The sequence below is a fragment of the Orbicella faveolata genome, unplaced genomic scaffold (assembly GCF_042242905.1).
Source record: "Orbicella faveolata isolate gen_17 unplaced genomic scaffold, um_ofav_v1 contig_46, whole genome shotgun sequence".
Taxonomy (NCBI): domain Eukaryota; kingdom Metazoa; phylum Cnidaria; class Anthozoa; order Scleractinia; family Merulinidae; genus Orbicella; species Orbicella faveolata.
Window position 1 is genome coordinate 3,061,623 of NW_028301576.1, and position 18,868 is coordinate 3,080,490.

General features: G+C 38.7%; 1 protein-coding gene and 1 long non-coding RNA gene across 2 annotated transcripts; both read left to right on the top strand.

Moving 5' to 3' along the window:
- Positions 1–8,910: 8,910 nt before the first annotated feature.
- On the top strand, positions 8,911–10,004 carry LOC149097974 (uncharacterized). The gene is made up of 2 exons (XR_016203754.1): positions 8,911–9,093; positions 9,624–10,004. It is a non-coding gene; the product is annotated as an uncharacterized LOC149097974 (long non-coding RNA).
- A 6,071-nt stretch (positions 10,005–16,075) lies between these two features.
- LOC110044001 (uncharacterized) lies at positions 16,076–17,862 on the top strand. Its single transcript, XM_020749510.2, has one exon. It carries the CDS (start codon positions 16,278–16,280, stop codon positions 16,923–16,925), a length of 648 nt encoding a protein of 215 aa, XP_020605169.1. The 5' UTR covers positions 16,076–16,277; the 3' UTR covers positions 16,926–17,862.
- The last annotated feature ends 1,006 nt before the right edge of the window (positions 17,863–18,868 follow it).

Genomic DNA, 18,868 nt, shown 5'->3' on the forward strand with positions numbered 1-18,868 from the left:
AGTAATGTCTTGACCAGACAAATCAAATCTTTAAAATTCCCATACCACTTGAATTGATCCTTCGTGTCCAAGTAGTTGAGTCGACTAGATGCAATTGAGGATGAATTCTCGTTTGCAAGAGCCATTTTTAACGAATTGAAAACCGACTAAAATACAAAATAGCGGAGCGCGATAAAATACGAGTGAACTCTCTGAGAGTAGACAAGGGAAAAGCACCTGATCTCCAAAGATTACAGAAGAAATAAGTTACAACTGTCACTAGAGCACGTCCTCCGATATCCATTTTCTGCAACCTTAATTGCTCTAAATCTAACGAATATTGCATGTTACATGTGGCGACCGTCGCGGAAGTAATATGTATCAGGGATATAGCCGGCTTGGTTCCACATGAACTGATAACAACTGACTTAATGAGAAATGGTGCAGAACCGATTTAATGAGATGCGTTATCATTATTAGCTCAGTCAAGAGACTGGTCACTGGTCACTGGTCACGTACCCTGAAATTCGATGATAAAAATGTTTAACAAAACGAGCGGCTTGTAGTTGTACACCTTAGATCTGGATGTCATGAATTTCCTTTTAGGTATGCGGATAACATACACTGGTATTCGATAATAAATTGTATACCCAAGATCTGGATATCATGAATTTCACTTTGGGTATGTGAATCCCACACACACAGTCTGTAATAAACAGGAGTGCTCACCGGAGCCTATATACAAAATATCCGCTCCGCAGGGCTTAGTGCGCTGGCTGGGATTCTTAAGCTTTGGCATGGAACTTGCTGGGAAGCCCGCTTCAAAACAATTGCTTGCTTACTGGTTTATACTCGGAAGCTTATCCTAGCTGGAAAATGCTCATTTTTGGCATGAATCTAGCAGGTAAATTTTAATGTGAGGTTTTCCCTGGTAGACTAGCTCCATTAACTGTCGCCACTCTGGAAAATTAGCCCCAGGAAATTAGCATGCACTCATCAACCGAAGGCATTTCGCGAGAAGAATGGACTCAGGGTGCCGCCTAGTGATATGATCACTTAGGATTCGTCTATCCAGGCATGCGCTGTGTCATATTACACAGCAGTTATATGACCCCTGTGTGACAGCTGAGCCGTCGACTTTGAAAGCGTAAACGTTGCTATTGCAGGCACGGTCACGTCCCAGCCAAAGCTTTTGGCTACAGCGCTCTACAGAGTCGGGAACGGTTTCTTAATAAGAGAGTTGATTTTATTTCAACAAGGTAAGTTTCCTGTGCTTTCTCTTGTCTGTTAGCTGTGTAGTTTCAGACCTACTCTACTATTCTGTATTTGCCGTTATTGTTCTGACCAAGTTGGATAACAATTAATTTTATGTGCATTATCCCCGGGCATTATCTTCTTGGTGTGCTTTCCGTTTAGACAACCAGATCTTCTTTGTTGTTTAACACATGTCGAAAATTCTTGATTTACTTATTCAGATGTTTACAATTTTGTTTCAGCAATCGTCAGAATCGTTTCGTGTGACGCTATTGCAGCTAAAGACCATTTACTGAGGTATGTCAGTCTTGTGAGCTGTTGTATGTCTTTCGTGCAATAGTACCGGGAATAGTATCGTCTTTGACAAATGCTTATGCGCGCCGTCTACTTTAGATGTAACATGTTTACTTGTATAGCTAGTAAGCTTATATACACTTAGTATTTAAATTTAAATCAAATTCTAGGCACAAGTATTCTCATCATATCGCGAACATTTCATCTGAGTGTGTGCTTACCATACATCGACAGACAGACAGACCAGGACATTTAAGCAAAAGTCGCGGATTGTAGTTGTTTTGTCTTTCGCTCTATCGTTTTTGGGCTATTGATACTGTTATATTTATGATACTGCTATATTTATGGAAAATGGAACAGTTCGTTCTGCTCGGAATTTTTAGAATAATGGTAATGTGGCAGAAACTTTAAGAGAACGAAATCTTATTATCTGAACTTATGAGCTGTTGTTTCCTTTGATTTTACACTTCTTCCGAAAAGATATTCCACCGTTCCCTTGGGTGTCCTTGATGTTTTGCTACGAAATTTACGTCTTGAGGTCTCAAGGGTGGAATTCTGTGAGCGACTTTCGTGCTTCATTTCTATGATTTCCAATCAGGTTATTCTTAGTTTAATAGCGCGCGCGAATATACGTATGTATATTTTATTTGTATGAGTTCGGCTTGAACGCGTCCCAAGCAAGGAGACAAACAAGGTTTTATACGTAGCTTAACATTCCGTTGTTTCTACATTCACAAAGCTTGTTTTAAGAAAAAGGTAACTTGGATTTCCAGGGTTACAAACGATGCAATTTTTTCGCGTTTGTATTTTCGTGCAATTTTGACGCAAATCCCGAAAGAACTGTATCGCGATGCAAAGCAGCGAAATTTTATCGCGTGTGCCATAGTTTCTTCAGCGGCGCGTGACGCCAGAAAAACAGTTCATTTTTTTAAGGCTTGCCAGAAGTCGACTCTTTCTTGAAGCGGAACAAGTGCAACTGCGAGAAGTCTTCTCGTTCCGCCAACACGCACGAGTTGAAATTTAATTTATTTAACATTGGCGCGAAAATATGGTTGCCCACCGATGACCAGATATGATGACCTTGCCTCGAAAAAACACTCTCTCAGGCCACTCCTTCCTAAATAACTGAAGCATGTTTGATTAACATGATACCGGGTTAACTTTCATACTAGTACGAACGAAGGGCGCTAAAAAATGCCCAAATTTTGAATTAGGGTAGGTGCTGTGGTCTTGCAAATGTTTATGAAACATATGGGTCGACTTGAGATGAAGATGAAGTTAAGATGAAGAAAAAAAAAAATACTTTTAGCCTTCGAAAAGGCTCCCGGCGAGGACAGAAAAAAAATTTGGCGAGCGCGAAACAGAATAATTCGGAGAGTGAAGCGATCGGGGCGGGACAGGGTAGCCTGTAGACTTATATTTTTGATGTGCCTATCCGCCGTTTGTGTTAAGCCTGCAACAAATCAATCAATGAGGTAATTAGACCTGTCAAGAAGCTACATTTTCTGTACTGGCAAACAGATCTAATCGACTTAATCATTCAGCCAGGCCCGGCGTAAGTAACATGTTCACGGAACATTTCAAATTTTGTCCTTCCAGAGCCAATATTTAGAGAGCTTAAAACATATTTTGCAATACCGAAGTGAGCCTAAAGAAATTATTAGCAAATGATAGAGGTGTCGAACTCTGCTAAGCGACATGTAGATAACAGCGGAAAGTCCGGAAACCACGCCCTTGACCACTTGGGAAAAGTTTTCATCTTCGCCGGCTAAAAAACCACAAAAATTTGAAACCGCAACGGGAAAGGAAAACTTTTAGACAGAAACGGAGGGTCGCACTAGTGGGAGATAATTGTCAGTACCAAATTTCAAATTTATTTGCTTGGCAATGTCATCCCAAGCTTTGCGGGCTTGACTGCTGTTGATGCGATCGAAATTCTCGGCTCACAGGTTGAATAGCATTTTTTCTTCGTCATCTGACCATCTTACATAAGATCGTTTTCCAGTATCTACGGGTTCAGGATCAGGAGACGATTGGGAAGACGAAGATGACGACGTTTGTGAAGCGCTTGCTTGCATGGACCTCGTCGGTAGAGCGCTTTCCTGCGCAATGCTCGCATGTGAAGTGCTCGGTTGCGTTCCCCTTCCAGTCATATCATTGTAGACGGGAGCATACTGCGGGTATTCCATGCTGTCGCCGTAAAAAGCTTGAAAACCTCGTTTTTCATGTTACGCTGACAAGCGTTCACAGTTACCGCTGTGATTCCCATTGTTTGGCTCGACTTTTCGAAAATCTGCCTGCCCCACCCAAGCACTACGGCGTCTTTGATGTTTTGCCGATCCGCAAAGTTTTTGCCAAAGCAAAAAACCTGCGGTCGCTCTAGGCAAAGGCCCGCGATGACAGATTTCCACCGCAAAGTAAACAAATTCTGGCAAAGATTTCCCAAGTGCGACCCATACCTATAGCACAGTCAGACGGCTCCACTCTACTTAAAATTCCTCCTCATAACAGAGCATTTTGTTCTTGTTAGGCAGCACAATCAGTATCAAACTTGCTATTAATTGCCCTTAAAATAAAGACGTTTTGATCGTAATATCAGTCTCAATGCGTTTACGTAATTTCAATGTGGTGTTCTATAAAAAAGGCTTTACAGAAAAAGAGACTCTAGCTTTCCATATTTTGCGACTCCGTTTCAACTGGCCTCGTTGGACCATTCTTTGTTTCTGTAGGGAATCATGAAATGATACCGCCTCGAACAATCGCGGTGTTGAAGGAAACATGAGAGGCACACCATTGGCTACCGAGCTCACAGTTCACAGCACGAGGAAAAGGGTTTGCAAAAATTAATGAGCTAGTTACTTCTAACCATATCTTTGTTAACTAATAGAGAAAAAAACGTTTGTGAACTATTTAGTGGTTGTTTAATGCTTAAAGACCACATGCTGAATGGTATACAGGAAGTGAGTTAACCGCTTTCTCACTAACCGAAAGTGTTCCGTGACAGAGCCTCCCAACAAAAATTAAGTTACCTCTTTAACGGCTCATCGTAAGCTAATTTTAAGTCATCTCGTTGGAGGCTTCAACAAATGGAAGGTTGTGCCGCGAAAGTACTTGTTATCTCTGAAGGGAGGTTTGGAAACACCAAAAGATTATTTTACTTGTAGACGACTGCTGGTAATTTTCCCAAATTATCCCAGAATCCTGATGTCTTTTCGAGAAATTCAGAGGCATTTCCACTTAGTCCCAACACGGTTATGAACAAGTGTTTGATCACAAAAGACTTTCCTAAACTGGCGAAAACACGTCAGCTAATTAGGAGAAAAGTGTTGTCTGTCAAAATGCAATAAAGTAAGCTTAATGGAGATAAATTTTGCTTGAAACATGTAAACCTAACTTAATATTTAGAGAAGTGTTTGCGATTTCGCAAGGGAGTCCAAACTTCTTCTGAACATCTTAACTTAATTTAGAGAAGTAATGGTGATCTCGCAAGGGATTCCAAAACTTCGTAACATCTTAACTTACTTTAGAAAAGTGTTTGTGATCTCGCAAGAGATTCCAAAACTTCTTCTAAACATCTTAACTTATTTTAGAAAAGTGTTTGTGATCTCACAAGGGATTCCAAAACTTCGTAACATCTTAACTTACTTTAGAAAAGTGTTTGTGATCTCGTAAGGGATTCCAAAACTTCTTCTAAACATCTTAACTTATTTTAGAGAAGTGTTTGTGATCTCGCAAGGGATTCCAAAACTTCGTAACATCTTAACTTACTTTAGAAAAGTGTTTGTGATCTCGCAAGGGATTCCAAAACTTCTTCTAAACATCTTAACTTATTTTAGAGAAGTGTTTGTGATCTCACAAGGGATTCCAAAACTTCGTAACATCTTTACTTACTTTAGAAAAGTGTTTGTGATCTCGCAAGGGATCCCAAAACTTCTTCTAAACATCTTAACTTATTTCAGAGAAGTGTTTGTGATCTCGCAAGGGATTCCAAAACTTCTTCTAATCATCTTAACTTATTTTAGAGAAGTGTTTGTGATCTCGCAAGGGATTCCAAAACTTCTTCTAAACATCTTAACTTATTTTAGAGAAGTGTTTGTGATCTCGCAAGGGATTCCAAAACTTCTTCCGAACATCTTAACTTACTTTAGAAAAGTGTTTGTGATCTCGCAAGAGATTCCAAAACTTCTTCTAAACATCTTAACTTATTTTAGAGAAGTGTTTGTGATCTCGCAAGGGATTCCAAAACTTCTTCCGAACATCTTAACTTACTTTAGAAAAGTGTTTGTGATCTCGCAAGAGATTCCAAAACTTCGTAACATCTTAACTTACTTTAGAAAAGTGTTTGTGATCTCGCAAGGGATTCCAAAACTTCTTCTAAACATCTTAACTTATTTTAGAGAAGTGTTTGTGATCTCGCAAGGGATTCCAAAACTTCTTCTAAACATCTTAACTTATTTTAGAGAAGTGTTTGTGATCTCGCAAGGGATTCCAAAACTTCTTCCGAACATCTTAACTTACTTTAGAAAAGTGTTTGTGATCTCGCAAGGGATTCCAAAACTTCTTCTAAACATCTTAACTTATTTTAGAGAAGTGTTTGTGATCTCGCAAGGGATTCCAAAACTTCTTCCGAACATCTTAACTTACTTTAGAAAAGTGTTTGTGATCTCGCAAGAGATTCCAAAACTTCGTAACATCTTAACTTACTTTAGAAAAGTGTTTGTGATCTCGCAAGGGATTCCAAAACTTCTTCTAAACATCTTAACTTATTTTAGAGAAGTGTTTGTGATCTCGCAAGGGATTCCAAAACTTCTTCTAAACATCTTAACTTATTTTAGAGAAGTGTTTGTGATCTCGCAAGGGATTCCAAAACTTCTTCCGAACATCTTAACTTACTTTAGAAAAGTGTTTGTGATCTCGCAAGAGATTCCAAAACTTCGTAACATCTTAACTTACTTTAGAAAAGTGTTTGTGATCTCGCAAGGGATTCCAAAACTTCTTCTAAACATCTTAACTTATTTTAGAGAAGTGTTTGTGATCTCGCAAGGGATTCCAAAACTTCTTCTAAACATCTTAACTTATTTTAGAGAAGTGTTTGTGATCTCGCAAGGGATTCCAAAACTTCTTCCGAACATCTTAACTTACTTTAGAAAAGTGTTTGTGATCTCGCAAGGGATTCCAAAACTTCTTCTAAACATCTTAACTTATTTTAGAGAAGTGTTTGTGATCTCGCAAGGGATTCCAAAACTTCTTCCGAACATCTTAACTTACTTTAGAGAAGTGTTTGTGATCTCGCAAGGGATTCCAAAACTTCGTAACATCCTAACTTACTTTAGAAAAGTGTTTGTGATCTCGCAAGGGATTCCAAAACTTCTTCTAAACATCTTAACTTATTTTAGAGAAGTGTTTGTGATCTCGCAAGGGATTCTAAAACTGCGTAACATCTTTACTTACTTTAGAAAAGTGTTTGTGATCTCGCAAGAGATTCCTAATCTTCTTCTGAACATCTTAACTTATTTTAGAGAAGTGTTTGTGATCTCACAAGGGATTCCAAAACTTCGTAACATCTTAACTTACTTTATAAAATTGTGATCTCGCAAGGGATTCCAAAACTTCTTTTGAACATCTTAACTTATATTAGAGAAGTGTTTGTGATCTCGCAAGGGATTCCAAAACTCCTTCAGTTTATTTAACTAGATGAATGCTGTAACAAGGTTTTCGAAAACTGCAGAAAAAAAAAAAAAGAAATTCACTACCTATACTAAGAGAAATACTTCAAAACTCTCTTTGGTTCTCCTGAAGGTTCCTTGAACATCGTAGTTTGTTATTCAACTGTATGAGTGTTTTTTAATTTATGAAAGTTTCCTAATCATCGAAGGGTTTACAAAGATTTTACTTAGAAGAAGTGCAGTTACATATAGGTTATTTTAAACAATTATACCCATTTACGTGAAGTGTTATTATTTACGACTGTTCTTCGCGATTGTATTTTATTGTGTTCACATGATGTAAGTTTCTCCGCAGGTTCTAGAGTGGAACGTGGAGTACTTTGTTGGTGTTTTGCTGAACAAAGTGCATTTCAGGTATGATATAGGCTTTCCTGCAATTTGAAAAGGGAAAAAAAGGGCCTCGCGTCCATATAGAGGTGTTTTTTTAACAGTTAGACACGAGTTTTTTTATGAAGGAAAGAGTGTTTTTTTTAGTTTTATTAGGCAATTTCAAAGATAAAGGTACAAAACTGTCAATTTTTCCTTTTGAAGGTCAAAAAAGTCAATACCATTTTTCAAGATAAAGATCAACGCGCGCATGCTAAATGTTGTTCCTTTCCTTTTTACACAGGTTGAAACAGAGAGTTGACTGTGAGACCATTTTGCGTCAACACTGTAATTCAGGTAGGTAATTCACCTCATATAATAACGTTAAGGACTGGAAAAAGATTCTAAGGAAAGCTCTTTTTAACAGCTCAGTCTCACGAAAATAAGTAGACATATGGTCAGCTGCATATTACTAATTTCTGGTAGAAATGCTAGCGTCGGACGTGGTGATGGTTGTTGAGCATCTGACATAAGCAGTTAGAAGAAGTGTTATGCAAATGAAACTGGAATTACGCAGTTTACAGGCTTCGAGGTCAAGATAGTGCCTTCCTGGCAAACGTTTTGTTTAGTAAAGCATATTAAATAATTAGTAGCGTTTAAATCAGATATAATTAATCAGTAGCAAGATTCAGTTTTCTGTCAGAAACTCGAAAGCCTCCAGTAGAAAAGATCCAATGCAAAAATAGCAGCCTAAATGTATGTCGCCCAGAAGAAACACTTCCCTAAAGGAATAAAAACTATTTACCTTGAAGATTAGGACAAAATAAATCACTGTGTCGAGTTTTAAGGCTATCTTCTTCTCTAATTGGAGATCACTGCCAATTACATATACGTTATCAAAAAAATGAAAACGAGGCTATGTAGGCCAGAGTCGTTTTATTCCCTTATAATCCGTTAAATAAGTCTCTACTTTGTAACCTTTAAACCAAAAAACGCCAAAGCGTTTTTAGTATTTTGTTCCATTTGCTTTTTTAGTGTGATCACGTTATAAGAAACGTGACCAGACAACAGAAGGCATTGGTAGCCATTTTTGCATATGGTCAGTTAGAAAAATAGATCGTTAGATGATGTTGTAGCTTCCTAGAGGGACGCTGTTTCGGGCAAGAATGCACTTTCTTTAGTGCATCTGCTAACGAGGATTAGGATGTTTTGGATTATAGATTCTGGGTACGATTTCTCACAAGTGCCGCCAACACTTGACTCGGAGCTGCAGTTGGGATTATAAGAAGATATATGGTCTTTCATATATTCACTTGTAGTTGGGACTATGGTTGAAGGGGCAGGCGCACCAGAGCAGTTTTGTTTTCTCACAATTCTTTCAAAATTTGCAAACGAATGAACTATTAATATTGCTCTGGCCCGAGAATGAAAACTAGTTCAAAATGTCTGCTGGTTTTTCTCAATGTTGAGTTTTTCTATTTGTAGCTAGCAAGGGGTTATTAATACAGTCTGGATTATAGATTCTGAGGAACAGGTACGATTTCTCATAAGTGCCACCAATACTTAAAGATATACTCGGGGCTGTCAAAAAGTTATGTCGTTAAGTTTGAAGGGGGCAGGTACACCAGAGCAGTTTAAAAACTGGAATGTGTTAGCTCGAGGTTCATTTCCAGCCCTTGTTCCTCCCATTATGGACTGAGAGGAAAAATTCAATTACAATTTGTAAATTAGTAGAGCTAACTCTAAGTATTGAACAGATCCGAGCATAAAATCCACTATAGTGCATTTGAAATTATCTACCAATTTCAAAAGGTAACTAAGGCAGTCTGAACCTGGGTCCGTTGCGGTGTTGGTTTCCTAAAAACGCTGACAACCCTAAACAGCAGTTTTCATTTTCTAGGTATTGCTCATTTTATGGCAAAATAAATGGTTTCTATAGATTTTTTACAACAAACATCTAATTCTATTGGATTTTACTTTTTTTTAATGCATGCTACATCTCTATTGAAGCCTGTATACATTTGGAAGAAAAAATGCAATCTACTTTGCATTTTTCATTAACAGCTGAATGGAGCAATGAGTTCTTGTAGTCTTTGTGGCCTTGGACACAGTTCAATTATGATACATTCAGCGACAATTGTTTTGCGGAGGGCTATAAATTACCGCTAGATGAATTATTGCATGGATGGAGAACTGTCCTAATCTTACTGCCATTCAATGATAATTGTAGTGTTTCCTTTTTGAGGTAAGTAAAATTTTTGTTTTTTCATGTTCACTAGTTAATTTAGTCATAATTGATTAATTAATTGATTAATTATAACTGAGTCAAATTAATTAATTGATTAATTAATTAGATTCAACGGAATTTTAATTTAATTAACTCAATTAATTAAATTAAAATTGAATTAAAAAAGTTATTTATACTCTTCCTGGCTGGCGCAAAAAGTAATGTAAAAATTGCTGGGAAAACCAGCGTTTCTTAAGTTGTGCTGGCTGGGAAAAAGCATCCCCTAAACGGTTCCTGGCTGGCAACTTCATTTAGCTATCTTCTACTAGCTGGCGGTGCGGAGCGGATATTATTTTCCCACGGTTGTTAATTATTAACTATTTATCTCTTATTGGATGTCAATTAATACTTTCGAGCAACAACAAGTCAATTTTAAAATTTTTCCCGTTGAGCACTCCTGAATAAATAACAAGAGTTTTTAACCCAGGCAGTGAGGCCTGGGTTTAAATTTTGGCTTTCTTTTTTTCCGCGTTCAGTCACAAATCGCCGTTTGGTCTCTAAAGCACATGCGCCACCTGTGCATGCGTACAGCACATGGAATTTACAGAGGTTGTCGTCGAGAAAAGTTAGCAAGGATTCCATGATTTCTAGGGCGATGAAATCACATACAAACGAACACACCGTTCAAGGTAGACCAACACTAAAGGACGTAAAGCGTTTTCGGAACGGGTCGCTGCAAGCCTTACGAGAGATCAATTTACGAGCGAACATTTTGAGTGAATCATGAATCATGTTATACCAAAGGAGTCATCAACCGGGACTATCAACTCTTCAACTTGATAAAAGGCATCTTCAGGCGCGTTTTCGTATTTTTAGACATGATCGTGAACCAAGCAGAATCCCAGCACGAGCTCAAGAACGTCTGAGCAACAAGGGCAGAAAGGTTAGAGAATTTGTTTACGAATTCAACTGTTCGAGTACCTACGTAAAATGCTCTGAGAAACTTCGTAAAGTATAATAAAGATAAAATCTCGAACTAAACGATATTCTCTCGTTATTTACTTGTAGTTATGTGTCTTAACAAGAGTGAAACTCACGTAGCGAATTATTGTAAATTTAAACTGAAAGAAACTATTGTATGTCAGTGACCCCAGCAAAACAATTCTTGGTTTGCACTGTCACGCAATCCTGACGCAATAAAAAATTTATTCGAAAACCATTTAGTGGATAAAATCAAGAAATTGTGATGTTACAGGAGATTAATAAAGATGACACTCCTCGAATTTTTAGGTCTGTGCGTTTTCCCAAGCTCAGATATTCGTCGAAATATTTTGCACAAATTTGCAGAGACCAGTATGGAACCGCCATGTTGGTGTACCTCCGCGGTACGCCTACATTGCGGCCGGAAAATATTGTAAACATCTGGAACTTACTTTGGCTATCCAGGCGACTGATTATCTGTACTGAACAAACGACCATTTACAGAAGCACTTTTCCTAATACTTTAACTTCTAAATGGGCTAAAAATCACGAGATAATGCATCAGTCAATTCCAGCAGTGCCCATCCCCCCCGGGCAACCGCGGGGCATTTGCTCACGTTGTCAGTCCCGGGGGTGGGGCATCCGCAATTTTATCGCGGCCCGGGGGCTGGGCATTTGCGTACCCCGGGGCGACCCCCGGGCATTCGACACACGTGTTTTGGAAAGAGCCATGGATGAGTTCATCGGGAAAGACGAGGCGTTTGTCGAACAATGACTCGTCCGTCAGGGACTAGAGAAACTTGCAGACGTTTTTAAAGGTATGTTTTCTCAATTTTAGATATTTCTTCATTACTTGTAAGCATATAAATATAAGCGACAAGGTGAACTATATTTTGTTTATCACAAAACAATCACTGACGTGAACACGACTATTTCGCATTTCGCATTCAAAACTAGCCTAGCATCTTTTAAATTCATGAAAGTGGAGTTAAAATACTTAAGGTTGGCGAATTCAAATGAAGTCGTACCGTTGCGTTCAAATACTGTACAGTTGAACGTTTTATTCACTGATTTAATAATTAAAAAACTGCGGAGGTGTTGGAAGGCGACGATCCCGGGGGCGGAGCATGTGCCCTCTTTCTTCGTTCCCACCCCCGGGCAGTTAGACAGTTTATGTGTCCCCACCCCGGGGAATTTGCCCATTTCTTTTTTTTAAATGTTAATGCCCGGGGCTTAGCCCGGGGGGGGGGGGAATGGGCACTGCTAGAATTGACTGATGCATAAGAATATGATTTCGACAACCGCGTCCGTAGGTCTATGTCACGCATCGCCATAACAATGAAATTCAAAATGCCTCGCTTGCTTGAGAAACGCAAATAACAACGACAAAGGCTAAGGAAAATAGACTGAAACGTTTATAGGTTGATATAAAGACCTTGACTCATTTCACATCCTAAAGACTTGCAAACGAGTAATAAGCTATTAATCGATTCCAAGAAATGCAATCAAAAGCAGAATAGCTTAAGCACATATACCTACACAGCCTACATCTCATTAATCCCCCACATATACCTACACGGCCTACATCTCATCCCCTACATATCTGCACATCCTACATCTCATTAATCCCCTGCATATACCTACACAGACTACATCTCATTAATCCTCCACATATACCTTCACAGCCCACATTTCAGTAATCCCCCACAAATACCTACAGCGCCTACATCTCATTAATCCCCCACATATACCTACACAGCTTACATCTCATTAATCCCCCAGATATACCAACACATCCTACATGTCATTAATCCCCACGTATACCTACAGAGCCTACATCTCATTAATCCCCCACATATACCTACACAGCCTACATCTCATTAATCCCCCACATATACCTACACAGCCTACATCTCATTAATCCCCCACATATACCTACACAGCCTACATCTCATTAATCCCCTACATATGCCTACACAGCCTACATCTCGTTAATCCCCTACATATACCTACATAGCCTACATCTTATTAATCCCTCACATATAAATACACAGCCTACATCTCATTAATCCCTCACGTATACCTCCACACCCTACATCTCATTAATCCCCCACATATACCTGCACAGCATACATCTCATTAATTCCCCACATATACCACCACACCATACATCTCATTAATCCCCCACCTATACATCCTGCATCTCGTCAACCCCCTACATATACCTACACAACCTACATCTCATTAATCCCCTGCATATACCTACACAGCCGACATCTCATGAATCCCTCACCTTCATAGTTTGCATTTCATTAAGTCGTTTCTAGACATTACTCATTATATTCAGTGGTATCAACTCACGTAGAACCAAGTAGTCTTTTGAGTATCGCTGTATATTTTTACGAGTTGTGCCGTATTTTGACGTACATACAGCGATAGTACACACCAAAACATCTAATTAGTGATCTATTATCCAACTGCTGTAGTCAATAAATTTATCAATGAAAGAGGGAGAGTGTGACAGTTTTGCGTGGTCGCGCCGACCTATACGGCAAACACGTTTTCTACAGTGCAAATAACTGTACAAATATCGCTGTAAATTTGTACTGTAATTTGGACGTTATTCGCTGCATTTAGATAATAAAAACCGATACTACACTCCAAAACATTTAATAAGAGATTTATTATCTAACTGCTGCTAGTCAATAAATTTATCAGTGAAAGAGGGAGAGTATGACAGTTTTGCGTGCGCGCGCCGACCTGTCCGGCAAACAGGTTTTCTACTGTACAAATAACTGTACAATATCGCTGTATATTTGTACTGTTATTTGGACGGTATTCGCTGCAGTTGGATAATAATGATCAAAATTGTAAATTTTTTAAGTTCCTTTTGTCTCTCAATTGCCAAAAGAGACTTGGATACAAAGAAAACAACACCAAATATAGACGTTTGTCCTGAAAGCCTGGGAGCCATGTCAGAATAGTGATACTGATCGAACGTGGCCTATTACAACGAAGATATCCGAATTTAGTGGGAACACATTTGAAGGCGACCGACGGTCATACGAGAAATTCGAAGTTGGTCGAAGTTCACCCGAAGGCTTTCGAAGATAGCCGAATCCGAACGGCATACGAGCATTTCCCAACAGTCACAATCAACCGAACTTTTTCAAAGATCTCCGAAGAGTTCAAAAGAACATCAGACCAAAGAACATCAGAACATCAACCAAAGATCAACCGAAAATTGCCGAAGATTTCAAACATTATCGGAGGCCGTTTGCGAATAGTGTCGTACATTTTCGAAGATATTTGGAGGACCAACGTACGGCACTGCAACCTGCCTTAGCCGAACAATATACGGCAGACCCTGGCCTTAACTAAATAGTCTATATTTTAGATTATTTTCAAGTGTGTTTTAAAAAGTAATCACATGATCAGTACGTGGAATTTGGAATATATAAGCACTTGTCAATATTCCAAAGACTACAAATGCACTCGCCCTACGGGCTCGTGGCCTTTGAAAAATTTACTCGTGCTTACTTAATCCAAATTGCACTTGCAATCATGTGATTACCTTTCCATACTCGCATGTTCACACGCTGGTTACTTGTGAGAATGCGTGGGTGGAGCAAAGTAAAAAGGTTCGACCCTGCAAATTTCTAACGCTTCTAATTCTTCCTTGCTACGATTGTACTTTTGCTAATGAAGAGGACAAATATAATCAAATGAAATTCGCACAATTACAAATCAGTCCAGAAGAAAAGGAAAATTGGTACTCTTTCAAGTAAACTAGCCTTTCAGCGACCAGTTTACAGCTAGGATGTCATTTCTCCAGTCGAACGCACTTTCGATTATGTTCAATGCCCCAATGTGTAAAGCTCTTTCGCAAAGTCAGATGGCCAATTTGTTTACATAACTTTGAATAAATTCGACTACATGCAACTGAGTTTTCTGGTTGGACTAATTTCGTGTGACAGATATAATTGTGGCTGATGCAATAGGAATTTAGGTACCTGGCGAACTTTCGTTTGTACAAGACTCTACACATCACTTGACGCAAAAATGTGACCCATATCTTCACTTAATTTCTGTGACAGCTTAAAAATTATCGCTGTTCCATTACAAAAGAAGAGTTGTATCCACCCATTAAAACACAATAACTCAAGATGGCTAAATGTATTTATATTTGACAAGGATCTCCAATGTTGCTGCGCGTAGAACTTAACGATGTATGTCGTTTCAGATCCGTCGATGATTACCGCTTCAGTAGCTGAATTCTTGCAACCGAGCAGCATTCATTATCAGATTGGATTTTCATACTGTATATCATTCAGAAGCTTTGTTACATTATTCCATGCTTCTTTCATTTCCTGTCTTTCAACCATTTTCTATGATATAGTTAAACCTCTCAGCGGTTTGTCATTGTACTAGTGAAACCACTTGTTCCGCGCAAGCTGTGCTGCGTTTTGAAAATGAATGAACCTACTGGATTAAAGGCACGGAAAATTTGCTTTCTTTCGATTCTTTCATTCGCAATTGTTTATGTTCTAAAACCGCTTTTAGTGGGGGTTTTATAATTACTCGGGCGCTGTTGTATATGGAAAATCCCTTCCGTAGCGATGACTGCACGGAAAGAAAAACAAACAGTTTTAAAAATTCCAATCGATCTTTTTTAAGCACAGACGGACAAATTCGGAAAAGGGAAGAAAAAAAAAAAAAAAAAACTAAATTAAGTTTAATTTGAAAGCGTTGTCGCATTACTCTATAAAGATCTATAAAATCCACGGAGAAAGCAGAAGATGTCTTTGAAATTGTCACAAAAGATAGCCTGAAACCTTTATCATTTACGACGGATTTATGAGCGAAATTTGTGTAAAGAATAACACAATTTAGGTTTCCGTTTTACTCTCATCTGTAAACATCTTGAAAATGAAACGTCGTTAATTATTCATGTTCGCAGTCAGAGTTGTATGGAAATCGGCCTGCGACACTGTATAACTTCCTTAACAGCAATCGATTAAAAATAATACGTAAAAACTTCAATGCATTGACGTGTTGTTTACAAAGTGGTAGGTGAAAGCTTCCAACAGTCCCACGAAAAATTCAAGTGAACGAGTGAAGTGATAAAGAAATTAAGAATATGTATCTTTGTAGCTCTTTGTTTTCGTTGATAATCGCAGTCGTATAGAGATGAAGTGAACAGACAAATTATTTTAATTGTATTGGACTTTTTTTGAAGCCTAGTTTCAAAGCTGACCAATCGTAAAACAGCAGATGGCATTTAATATTGGGTTTGCGATTTTAAGACTTTGATCAGCATGCGCGTTTGACGCGGCGAAAATATCTTCTTTTGGAATATATTACGTAGCGCCTGTTGTGACACACAAGTGGCCGTAAATTCACTCGATTCAATGGCATTAGACCAGGATTAATCGCTCGGTCTCGTCGCAACCTGTTAAGTTAACATTTACATATGCAGCTAAAAATGTTCCCGTGAACTTAAGACGGCCATGGATACGGAAAGCGAGTCAGCTCCGCTATCGCCTCCAGTGATTATAACTCCAGATATCCCGAGTTATCCGACAAAGTTACGCGTCAAAAAAATCCAGTCCAGAACCTCTCTAGCGACCGACAGATTTTCTTGTATTTCTTTTCTAACTTCAAGCCATCGCAGCGACCATTCCGTTTGGATTCCAAGATGGCGGAGCCTTCCTTGTAATCTTGAAGAAGAAATCTTTTACGATGATTGCCCAGAGTTTTTAAAAGCCTGGTCGCGTTATCGCATAACTAATATGGCTCGTCGATACAAAACAATGGACTATATTCACATGGTCCTCGCCGATACAGAACTATATTCCGAATTGGACGGTTGCTGTGACTTGTCAACTACAGTTGGGATATCAGTGAGTAGGGATTTGTTGAATTGCTCTACAAATTTTTCGGAAAATGGATCGGGCATCGTACCACGGAGTGCGTCCGACGAAAACATACAATATTGTGACCAGGATGGAGACAAACAATTTAATCTCACACAGGTGAATGTAAATCACGCGTTAGCTTCGTCAAGGACAAGCTCTAGCGAAAATCTAAACATTGAACAAAAGAATGCTCATAAAATTGAGAAATGGCTGAAGAGATGTAACAGTGGCACGGATTGAGGGCTAATGATGTTAAAGAACTTGTGGTAAACCCACGAGCTACGATAGAAGCTGTCGGTCAGGATAAATAAATAACAACAGCTGTTTTTCTTAATGGATTCTAAAAATTTCCTATTTTCATGGCTTGTGCAATCCCAACGCGTTGTGGTATTGCAATGGATTGGGCCCTAAGTGTAAGCTGATGTATAGCTGTGCTTAATGAAGTGACACGTGTCAACAATATGAATCGTTTGTCCCTTTCAAAACAAACTTGGCATATGTGATGTTTGTGTGACAGCAATAAGGTCAGATATTGCCATCTCTGTTGTAATCGCACTCTGAATATTTAAAATACGAAAATGCATCTTGGATTAATTCGTTTAAGTAACGCCATCAATGATCACTTGATTTGAAATCTAACAAGTTGCAGTAGATTTGCCATCGATTTCGAAAACTGATTACTTAAAGAAAAAAATGAAATTTAAAAATTTTTTGGTTTGTTTATGATACACAAGCAGCCGCTATATTTACCTTAAAATTTGCATTTGATTTCACGCCAGCACTGTTTTCTAACAAGGCCTCGTCCGTGTCAGTTCACTAAAAGATTAAACTGCCAACACGCTTATAGGATTTGGAATGGTAAAAATAAAACAAACATGACGAAGAACTGAGAGTATAACGTCATTTTAGTGCGAGGCATCTCCTGTTATGCTGAAGTTACCCGACCAATACGGAGAATGCTCGTGTGTAAAGCGCAACGAAAAGTTAATATCTGTTACTTGCCGCCTTTCCTGCGATTAATCCGTTTTCTTTGTCAAGACAAGCAACGGTGGTAGAGACTGAAAAACAAATAGAAACGGGAGAAACTTGAGTATTTCTTACGGCCGGACGGTGATTTTACTGTTCCTGTACGTCATGAAGGCATGTGGTAATAAAATCAGGACTCTTGGACTCTGGACTTTGGACGGTGGATTATTTTATCTTCAGGCAATACAGTTATACAGTTATGAAAGCTGGGCTAGACCTTTAAGGTTATTCCTCAGAATTGCATTGGGCATCCCTACTGCGCACGATTTTCGCGTCATTGGCGCGCGCTCACGAGCGCGTGCACATACACAACATATACAAAATAGTGTCTCTTGGTTTGCGAGAGACAAATCATCGTTGTTTTCTCGAAAACGAGTACCGGGACCTATTGATTTTTTTTATTTAGTTTGAGCGCAGAGATCACCTTCTTTCTATAAAGTAAATATGGAGCAATTTCTATCGTAGAGTAAAAAATTATCACGGAACATGAGAGCATAGCTAGCACTCGTAAAAGATAATGTGTGGTCCTAGAACACTACGTGCTTGGAACATATCGTATCCCTGTCAACTAAATATGAGTGCCCTTATCAAGAAACGTACATCAAATTGCTCCTTAACATTTATGCAATACATCCATTGTTTTATTTCTCGCTTAACGTTCTCTCTATTTTTCTGCTCTCTTAATACGTAAGGTGAATGGTTCAAATATAAACGTTTCTGAAAGCGGTTAATTTCAGAAATTATGGGGTTTATTGATGGTCCTCCTGCTCCTAAACGAATATGGCGACCCCCCTTTTTTATTTCAAATTTTAAATTCTCTTGAAAATATAACAGGTAAAGGTAAAGTTTGAAAGAAAATCTATTGTGAGTTTTATTTCGATGGAATTACCTTAAGTTGAAGTTAAAGTTTTTACGCGGAAAATCATCATGAGCCAATTAGGTGTTGTCAGCTATGAAGAACTTAGTTGTCTCACGTGCCGGTAAGTGAACATAGAAAAGTGAGACAAATATTAGGAATGTTCGAACTACTGATTTTTTTGGCTGGAAGTACATATTTCCCGGTTTCCCTTACCTCTTCTAACCAGCGAAACCAACGAAATAGCTGCACCGCATTTTGGTAACGATACCGAGGTCTGCTGGTGGAGATTGTATGACTG